The sequence below is a fragment of the Mastomys coucha genome, unplaced genomic scaffold, assembly GCF_008632895.1.
Source record: "Mastomys coucha isolate ucsf_1 unplaced genomic scaffold, UCSF_Mcou_1 pScaffold7, whole genome shotgun sequence".
Lineage (NCBI taxonomy): Eukaryota > Metazoa > Chordata > Mammalia > Rodentia > Muridae > Mastomys > Mastomys coucha.
The window spans coordinates 106,267,349-106,277,869 of record NW_022196913.1 but is presented as its reverse complement, the minus strand read 5'-3'; the positions used below and the strand labels follow the sequence as shown (position 1 = coordinate 106,277,869).

Here is a 10,521-nt window from a genome sequence, read left to right as displayed (position 1 = left end):
TCTTGGCTCTTACTGTGGTAGAAGCCCCAAATAAGAACAATTTTTAGACATTGGGTTTCATTGTAATAAGGCTGTATTTCAATGACCATCTCTCCTCTGGCTTGTTACAGCTTCTTGTCCTGCTTGGTCTCAGTTCTCTCCCTTCTTTAACTGCACTTCTCCCTGACTTGGTCATTTGGCCTGTCCAGCTGCTTCTTTGACTGCCAATGTATCAGATGGCTTGCCATGTCTGGCTTGCTGTGTCCTCAGCTTGGCCTGCTTACTGTTCAGCTGTTGCTCTTATTATCAGTCTGCTTGCTGTCTTTTAGGTTACCAGCATGGCTGTACTACTGAAAACTGGTACAAAAATGACTACCTGAGACATGATGGCTTTTACTGCAACACCAGGGAAGGCAGCAGTTCGAGCAGTGGACTGCTCAAAAGAGCTTGGACAACTTGCTTGTCACCGTCCTTGCCTCTAGCATCAGTTGCAATAGGCCTTTGAGTAAGTGCTCTGACTCTGGCCAGGTAGAAATGGCTGCGGGACAATTGGAGTTCACTCAAGTCTCAGACAGGTAAAAGCTGCAGTGCACACTATTTCAACAGCTGTGACTACATTCTCTGGAGGCAGACCAATCTTCCTGTAGCTTCCTCAAGAGATTCTGGGAGATTCAAGGTGGCTGGTGTGGGCCTATGGATAGACTTGGCAGGACACATGACGGACAGACCTTTTGTTTAAGGCAGCCAGGGCAGTGCAGGGAAGGCAAACAAGTGTCAATCAGGTGGTCAGACTGTTCTGCTACTTGTCACTTTTGCTTATTTACATAAAGATGAATGACCATGAGCAGTACTTAGAATAAGAATTTAAAAAGCTTAGCCTTCACTCTGACAGCGACATTTAACAGTGCTTAACCCTGCCTGTGCCCTAGAGAGGTGGATGGGTGACCCGTCTCCAAGTGGGTCATTGAAATCTTTCCAGTAGCTGCATGGTTATTTCCATGTGGGGCTGAACTGCTTAGATTCCACACAATAATTGCACCCCCCCATCTGTTCTCTATTGAGATCCTAAAACAGCGCTGAGTACACACCACAAAATAAATGTCTTACAGTGTTGCTTTCTCCCCCTTTCCTTATCTTCAGGCTTCTCTCTTGAAATAAATCTTACCCATCCCTTTCTTCAGCAAGTGGGGCCTTGCTAAGGGCCTGGCATCCCTCCAGGCTCTGGGAGGTCTCCTGTTTTCTTCCTTGTTGCTGGGATCCAATACCATCCTGTCCCACTTTTCTTTCCATGGCCCACTTACTCCTAAAAAAATTTAACAATCTTAAGTGTTGTTACATTCCCCTAATTAGAACCCAACTGATGAGAACAAACTTAAAACCTTATAAGAATTAGAATGTCTTAAACTTATACAGTCAAAAGATCCTATGTTAATCAAGTCCAATGTAACTGCTCGCACATGCTTTGGGTATGTTAAGAACACAAGTCTTTCCTGTGTACATATCTAAGTCTATGGGAAGCGTTGCCATTGATAGGTCCAATTTTTTTTATCTTTGAAAAACCTCATTTTTGTCCTTTTCCAGAAGTGCACTTATTAGACCCCAAAGAGGATTATCTTCTTCTCAGGTGAACTAAATTCACAGCCTCTGGCTGATAGACTCCTAAAGCACGGTCCTTCATGGTGACCCCTGCTCTGAACTGTGGGTTGAATCCAGGACCTTGTTCTAGTACTGAACTGTAGTCCCAGCTACCTTCCCACGCCCTTTAGTTCCTTTTAAGACAGCTCTTTTGCTACACTGCCCAGGATATCTGTAAACTTTTGAAACAGCCCCTCAGCTCCAACATGACTTAAATGGAAGCTGGTGTTTGCAGATCGGTTCTACTTCTGACCAAGTTGAATCATTATGTGAACAAGATTCAGGTACCAGGTCTTCCAAGGCTCTTGAGGCAGGGGTTGCTCTCTGTAGGTAGTAAGGAAAAGGGGCCCATTGTGACAAAACTCCAAGTTGCTCACACACGTTGCAGTGAGAACAGGGGAAAGGAAGATTAAGGATTAAAATGACAGTTTAGAGCACTAAAGGAGGATTGTAGCTGGGTAAGAGATGACCAAGCTAAACAAGAGGAAGAACAGGGCTCAAGGCCACTGAGAGCAGGATACCCCAAACCCTTAGGAAACACACGTTAAGGTTCATCTTAGTGTTTCATTGCTGTGCAGAGACACCTCGACCAAGGCAACTCATATCAAGACAAACATTTATTTTGGATTATCTAGCTTATAGTTTCAGAGATTCAGTCCATTATCATCATGGTGGGGAACATGGCAGCATCCAGGCAGATATGGTACAAGAAGAGCCAAGAGTTCTACATCTTGATCTGATGACAGCCAGGAGAAGACTACATTCTGCAGGCAGCCAGGAGGAGGCTCTCTTTCACACTGGGTGGATTGTAACTTTTAATTTTTCAAATCCTATTTTTAATGATGATTGTGAAATGCTTTAACCTCCCATGTAGCCCACCACCCACCAGAGGTAGTGGAAAAGAAAGGATATAGGGGGTGTGGGTGGGAGGGGAAAGTGGACCTGTTTAGAAAGTTCTTTGGAGCAACTCCCATCTGTGTTGTCTGGAAATCAGCAGTTTAGTTTACAGGTTAGCAGGCAGTGGCAGGTCAATCCACTTGCAAACACTTCATAGATAACACCAGCAGTCCAGGTCGGTAGAGTCAGGTTAGCAACAGTGGTGACATGACCTAGCAGAGACAGCCAGGCTTCAGACTTGGCTCGAGTCAGCAGGAAGGACCCAGAGAGACACCAGGAGAAGTTCTCAGCTGTGTCTCTCTAAGGTAAACAAAGATCAGCGAAGACTCAAGACCCAGTAGCATGGCACAGCTAACTGTACCAGAAAGCGAAGCTCTTTCTCGGCTACTCCGGGAAGCCCTTTTTACACTCTCCCAACATGTCCTCCATGTGCTTTGTCTCAGCACAGGTCTTTCCTCAGCATGTGCATCCAATCTGCCAGAGTCTGAGGAAGTAGCAAGAAACTGCATCACACCACCAGAAGTTTTTTGGTGCATTTCTCTCTATAGAGTCCCAGCCAATGCAGCCTAACCATGCATTGTAAGGCAAACCAATACATGTGTGTTATGAGTAAAGAATCCTTTACCACATGTCCTTTCACATGTTTGTTTTAGCAGAACATCCTCTTTCCTGTGTCTGCTTCAGTGAAACATTCCTTCATGAGTCTGCCTTAGTCTTTCACCTATGTCTACTTCAGGAAAACACTCCTTCATGTGTTTGCCCCAACAAAACACCATCCAACACAACTGACTCTCTAAAGAACCCTTAGGTTTCCACTTCAGAGGAGCTTAAGCTTAGGACCTTAAAGCCCACACTCACAGTGAAGCACTTCCTACCACAAGACCACACCTCCCAATAGTGCCACTTCCCATGGGCCAAGCATATTCAAACCACCACAAGTACTTTGTCTTTTCATATATCCTTGTTTCTAATACAGTTAATTGTATCAGGTTGAACTATAAGGATGGCTTCTAGCAAGCCATGTCAGGAGAGACTGCAGGCCATGGTATGTACAAGGAACTAAATATAAGGTAGCCAAGAAAGATTGCACATGCATCTGGTAGCTGGGATAGAGTTCCCTTCCATAAAAAAAGCTACAAGTTGACCACTTAAATGCAAGAAAAGAGAGCTCAGTATAACAGTACTTGAGACACCTGCAAAGTTGGCAGAGAGTAACACTAGCTGGTGAATAACAGCTAGGAGAGAGTCAGGTCAAAGATAGAGCCAGAGATGAACCAAGAAGGGCTCCGACCATTTCTACCTGGTGGGCATGATCAACTGCCTGGCTGGGCCAGGAGAACACATAAAGAGCACATGGGCTCTCCATTGATTTAGTCATTAACAACCAGTCAGGAATTACCTCAGTCTCTGTCTAGTTTTTACTATAGTTCTATAAAACTCCTAGGAAAGACTATCAGGATATCTCAGTGGTAAAGGTGCTTGCCAATGGTCTGAGTTTTTAGTTTCAGAATCCATGTGGGAAAAGGAGAGAGCTTCTGCAACTGGTTTACTGATTTTCACATAATGTGAAGAGCCAGGCAGTGGTGGCACACACCTTTAATCCCAGCACTTGGGAGACAGAGACAGGTGGATTTCTGAGTTAGAGGCCAGCCTGGTCTACAGAGTAAGATCCAGGACAGCCAGGGCTATACAGAAAAACCCTGTCTTGAAAAGCCAAAAAAAAAAAAAAAAAAAAAAAAAAAAAAAAAAAAAAAAAAATTACATTACATAATGCGAGAACTGAGTAACAGAAACATCTCAGAAAAAAACACCGGGAGGCCATGCTACGCACACTCGTCTACTCCAGTCACATCCAAAATATCGGGGATAAAATCCTGATAAAGGATAAGAGGCAATAAGAATCCAAAAGGAATTCTGTGCCTCCTGGATTTCAGACAGTCGCTGGTATCCCCTAACTCAGACGTGTTCCAGATTAGTCTTTCCAATCATCAACACGGCCTCATATTTAGGCATAAAAGTACCCCAATAAATGACTCGTTAATGGCTAAGATTGGGCACTGTTTTCTGGCCAGCACAATGTTTCCAACTATCCTAGTTTAATACCAAGCTGTCCATAGCTTGCAATTTCTCTCAAAGTATCTGCCTGCCAGAGCTAGCAACAGAGGTCGAGTACATTCCTTAGGGCAATAGATAGTTTACAATAGTTAGAAATGTTTTGCATACTAGAGAGTAATGAAGGGTTCCCCTCACTCAAGGACATTAGCTAAAAGTGTTAGGTTGGAACTCCCCACTGCTTGCCCCCAGCTAGACCCAGAGAATTAGCAGGAAATGCTAGATTGAAACCTCCTGGTCATTGCCCCCAGTAAGAACCAGAGAACTAGCATAAGAATATCAAAATACCTCAACAGGGAGGGCTCCACTCCTCTTCCTCCTGCTTCACACCTAGCTACCCGACCCTGCTGACCTTGGTGTGGGGGTCACTTGCCTACATGACCTCAGTCTTGGGTCCCCTGCTGTAACCCCCACCTGCCTACGTGACTCTTGACATCTGCCCTGTTTGCTGTATGGTACTTAAGCCTGATTCTCACCGTGCACAAATACATTCAGATCTAACACACCCTTGTGTCGGCTCTGTTTGTCATCTCTTTGCTTATGTCTTGTCAACCTGACTAGGACCCCTGTACTGGAGCCGTGAATCAGAGGTCTCAAGCTTTTACCGTGGTTTCTGTTTGTCTTTCTATTCCTCAAAGTCTGAGTCTGTAAGTCTGTTTGAATTTTTGCTTGTAAGCATTGGGAGGCCCCGAGAGCCTACAGTGTCTGGTGTGGTCAAGTGTGACAGGCAGACATGTCTTAATGTCTCGACCGCAGGGGTGGGGATGGGGGACACTTCAGGTCCCACTGGAGGGAGCCAGGAAGGCTCTGCTCCTTCTGGAAATGGCAAGACAATATCGGCCGGAGGTGAATCTTGCTATAACCTGGTTTATTTGGCTCCTGCCATGTGTGCAGGACCACCTGGTGTATAGGCAGGAGTACCTAGTTTGTTTTGTCGTGCTGGCTCGGCCGAGCAACTCTGTTATCTGGCTTTGTTATCTGTGTGTGCAGGAGCACCTGGTGTCAGTAAATGGGCCCATGGAAGGGGTGGACTGTCTGTTGATTGTCTTTCTCTGTGTTCATGGACCTGGATGCTGACCCATGGCAAGGTTGAGCTGTCTGTGTGGTAATTGTTTTTCTCTGTGTTTGTTGGTATCTCATTCTATGTTCTTGGACTTAGACTAACAACAGTTTTTTTGGACATTGGACAGACTGAAAAACAAGTTATTTAGTCTCTGTTTCTCCGAATGACCCACTTGTAGGGACTTTTGACTTCCAGGTGATCAAAAGCAGGAGAGGAGAGAGTTTTTAGGCCAGGATCCATAGGGCATCTGGACCAAGGGCCCTATATAGTTACCTAGAAAAATCTAATGGAGGACCACCCTCCTCCCTCATAGATAAAACGCCTTTCTTTCCCAAGACCCACCCTACAGGATCTGGCTGTCAGGAAGAAAGAAGCGTGGAAGGAGAGATCTGGACCTGAGAAACTTCTGATCCTCCAAGACTCTTCAACAGCGGACCAGTTACTCCAAGACCTTCTTCCTCCAAATCTCCCTACTCAAGCCCCCATGGCCCTGCCAACGCCAGTACCAGTTCCTCAGCCCATCGGAGAATGGGGCCATTGCACCCACTTCTCCGGAGGGAGGAACGGGAGGAAACCTGAGAGCCAAACCCCCTGATACCAAGGTAGCTCTCTCACTCAGGGCATATGGACCTCTGGAAAAGGGCAATCAGGCTATGCAATATTGGCACTTCTCTTTGGCCGACTTGTACAACTGGAAGGCCCAACCCTCTTCTCCAAAGGGCCAGTTAATCTCTTTGAGACTGTTTTATTTATAATGCAGGAAGCCAGAAGCCAGAGACATGGGGGCACCATCGACTGACCAGGCTGTCATCGACAACAGGTTTCCCTTGATTAGACCTGACTGGGACTTTAATTCGTCAGAAGGTAAGGGGCACCTGACTGGTCAACCGCCAGCTCCATTTGACAGGTCTCATGACAACCTACAAATTTGGTCAAGGTATGTGAGGTTAGACAGGAATCAGATGAGTCACCTGCTCCCTTTCTAGAGTGACTCATGGAGGCATTCCGTCAGTATATGCCCTATGACCCCAGCGGCAAGGAGCACAATGCTACTGTGACTATGGCTTTTATATGGCCAGGGTAGTAGAGAGATCAGGAAAGAGTTTCGGAGCTAGAGGAACTATAGGATAAGTCGTTGAGGGATTTAGTGCAGGTTGCTGAGAAAGTCTACCATAACAGGGAGACAGAGGAAGAGAAGGAGCAGAGAAAGAGAAAGAAAGAAGATGAAAGGGAGCTGGGAAAAAAAGAAGAAAAGCAACAGGGAAGGAATCTACATAGAGTCCTGACTCTCAGGCTAGAGGAAGAATACAGGTCATTTGAGACCTTGGGCAGGGTACCCCAGGACCTAGACTGGTGGTTTGAGGCCTTTCCCTAGGCCTGGACTGGGATGGCAGAGATGGGGAGGGCCAACAACCAGCACCTCCATCCATGTGGAGCTTAGAGCCCAAGCCTCCCTGGTGTCTGTGCACCAATATCCGATGTCAAGGGAGGCTCAGGACGGAATCAGGCCCCCCATTACCAGGCTCCTAGAACAAGGGATCCTGTGGAAGTGCCAATCAGCTTGGAATACTCCCTTCTTCCTGTGAAGAAACCTAGGGCCCAAGACTAAGGAGGACTGTCTAGAGGGGACTAAACGGCTCTTGGAGGGCAGGCAAGAAGATGAACATCTACATGGATAGCAGGTATGCCTTTGCCACAAGGCTATATACCAAGAGAAAAAGCTACTCACATCAGAGGGAAAAGAAATAAACAAGCAGGAAAATCTTGGATCTGATGAAGCCAGCAACTGTGAGTATTATTCATTGCCCAAGACATCAGAAGGGAAGATACTTAGTGTCTCTGGGCAATAACCAGGCAGATCAAGGGGCTCAAGAAGTGGCTATGCAGGAGCCTATCCTGGTTATGGGTCTGCAAGAGACACCCACTGGGAATTGGGACTGGACTAAGAGATAGCCTCACTTAGAATGTACTGAAGAAAAAAAGGACTCAGATTGTTATAGCTAACTATAGTCCTTCCAACTATTACCAAGAGAAGGTATGACAATGGTGCATACAAGAAGGGAGAACTATACTCCCCAGAAAGCAAGCAAAAGACTTACTAGGCCAGGCCATATCACAGATAGAACGCTTATCCAAGCAATTAAGCTTGGATAATTATATATATATATTTATATATATATATATATACACACACACATATATACATATATATGTATATATACATATATATACACATATGTATATGTATACATATATACATATATGTATATATGTAATGTACATATATATACACACATACATATATATATCTCATTTCTCAGGTTCTGGGCCAGAAAGATAGTAGAATAGTGTAAGGTAATGTTTATGTAGCCAAGACCTAGGGCGAAAGACCTAGGGGAGAACAATCTGGAGTTTATTGGTAGGTCCATTTTACAGAAGTTAAGCCAGGAAAATATGGTTACAAATACCTTCTAGTGTTTGTAGATGTTTTCCCTGGATGGGTTGAGATATTCCCTTCTAAGCAGGAAACAGCTACTGTGGTAGCTAAGGAGATATTAGAAGAAAATTTTCCAGAGGTTTAGAGTGTCCAAGTTAATTGGATTGGACAATGGTCCTGCTTTTGTCTCTTAAGTCAGGGAATGGCAGAGATATTGGGGACTAATTGGAAGCCCCATTGTGTGTACTGTCCCCAGAGCTCAGAGCAGGTAAAGAGACCTTGACTAAACTGACCTCAGAGACTGGTTCAGACTGGTTGATGCCCCTCTCCTTGGCCCTGAACACCCCCTACCATTTTAACCTGACCCTTTTTGAGATCCTGCTTGGGACACCCACTCCCTTGACCCCACCCATCTCTTGATCCCCCCAGGGTGACTTTTCAGGCTGACAAGGATCTTATTGCTTGATAGCAACTTTCTAGATCAGCCACTTGTAATTGTGGCCAAAACTTAGTGCCCTGTATAATGCAGGTACCTCAGAGGTTCCACACAGGTATCAAGTTGGAGACCGGATATATGTTAAGAGACATTGTGCTGAATACTTGGAAGCAAAGTGGAGAGGGCCATTCCTGATGTTGTTGACCTCTCTAACCTCCATTAAAGTGGATGGAGTGACTGCCTGGGTTCACATCCCAATAAGCACCTGCACCTGATACCAATGAGATAGCAGCCAGACACCCAAGCAACCCACTTCTGCAAGGCCAGAGAAGCCACAAGATGGCTATGGTGTTTCTTCCAGCACTGAGCCTTGGCAGCTCCCACAACCCTAACAGGGTGACTTGGCAGGTGCTCTCAGCCATTGGTGATGTAGCTTTGTCCACTACCTGAGTTGTTTCTGGTGGCTGGACCCTGTCTTTGATTTCTGTGATTTAGCAGTGGGCTTTGACTTCTGGGGTGTCGCTGCCCTGGAGACACAGGAAGAGGGAGTGCCTGAATGTGGGGGACGAGGGACTTGTGAATCTAAACTATGTCCCAGAGTAGCCTTGGAGGGTGGGGCTTAGGGTGAGGACACTCAAAATTGAAAAGTGTCCTTCGAGAAACCCCTATATATATGTGTCCCCGAAATGGGAGAAGCCAGCAGCAGGCCACAGAGGACCAGGGCTATGAGCTGCATCGCTATCCACAATAGCTTCAAGACTGAAGCATGCACAAGAGAAGGGGGGATGAGAACCGAGTAAACAGGAACATCTCAGAAAAACACCGGGAGGCCAGGGATTTCTGTCGAGCTTAGTAAGATCAGCTCAGGAACTTTGGGAAGGTGGTGGACTTACGTCTTGCCCCTCTGGAAGGGAGAGGCTAACTAACATTCCTTTGATCACAGGGTGAGAACCAACCTGCAGGTGGGGACACATTCTGCAGGACACATTCCGCAAGGCAGACCTTTGCCCACCTTCAGACAAGTCCTTGCCACCTCATTCCCTGAAGACCAATCAGTTTAAAAAGTCACTGTTTTGCCAATCACATTGTGCCTAATGGCTGCTGCCCTGAAAACTGTATAAAAGCTCACTCAGGGGGTCTCAGGTAAGCTAAGGCTTGACAGGGTCTTACAATAACAGGCTTGGTACAGCCCTCCTCCAATGAAATAAATGTAAAATATAAACAACCCCGTTGACAAAGTAACAGCCTTTTCCCAGTCTTGGAAACCCCTCCCATGTTTAGAGTTTCTCTCACTTCTCTCTTAACTGCTCATTTTTGTTTGCACACTTCCATAAGCATCATTGTCATTAATCTTTGGCAACTAATGTGGAGTTACTGTCCAGGGTCAATCTTTGATGACCGACCATCAGTGACCAGGATCTTAGACCCTTCGGATATGCACAGCAGGGCTGAGAAAGGGATTGCAAAGTTTAAATTTCTGGCATCCTCCATGTTTAAGCACCTTGTATCTTTGCTATGTGATACTCTGCTTTTGTTGACGATAGGCTTCAGCAGCAGCTTTACAAAGTTATTAGTAGTGTCACATCTTTGATCTCTCAGCTGTTCTTGTATCCCCTTGATTTGTAACACAAACCTCCTAACCCTTCCCAACTGATTATCTGTAGCCCCAACCCGCATCTCTGATTTTTCACAGTTCCCAGTTTTTCTGGAAATCCCTTGACAATAACTACCTCCTTAACAAAATCATAGGTACCTAACTACCTGCCTTGATGTATATATATGTACCCTTTTGTAGAGAGATACACAGAACTTCAAGAACTAAATCCACACATGCCATGCTTACCTATTTGCTAAAACACCTAATTTCTATCTTTTAAGTTTGAAATAGCTGAGTAATTAAAGTAGCACATGAAGTTTTGTCCATAGGACTCTCTCTCTCTCTCTCTCTCTCTCTCTCTCTCT

At 45.5% G+C, this 10,521-nt stretch overlaps 1 protein-coding gene across 3 annotated transcripts in view; it reads right to left on the bottom strand.

Moving 5' to 3' along the window:
- Window positions 1-665: 665 nt before the first annotated feature.
- Window positions 666-10,521, bottom strand: part of LOC116082762 (uncharacterized protein DKFZp434B061-like) — a 15,722-nt gene continuing 5,866 nt past the window's right edge. Inside the window, exon 2 of one of the 3 annotated variants that reach the window (XM_031359683.1) lies at window positions 666-1,282. In XM_031359683.1, the coding sequence (XP_031215543.1) occupies window positions 1,141-1,282 (142 nt within the window). In that variant the 3' untranslated portion in view covers window positions 666-1,140. Of the gene's footprint in view, window positions 1,283-2,616; window positions 2,724-2,745; window positions 2,996-10,521 lie in introns of those variants that run through there. The other 2 variants (XM_031359685.1, XM_031359684.1) reach the window with 2 other exon arrangements.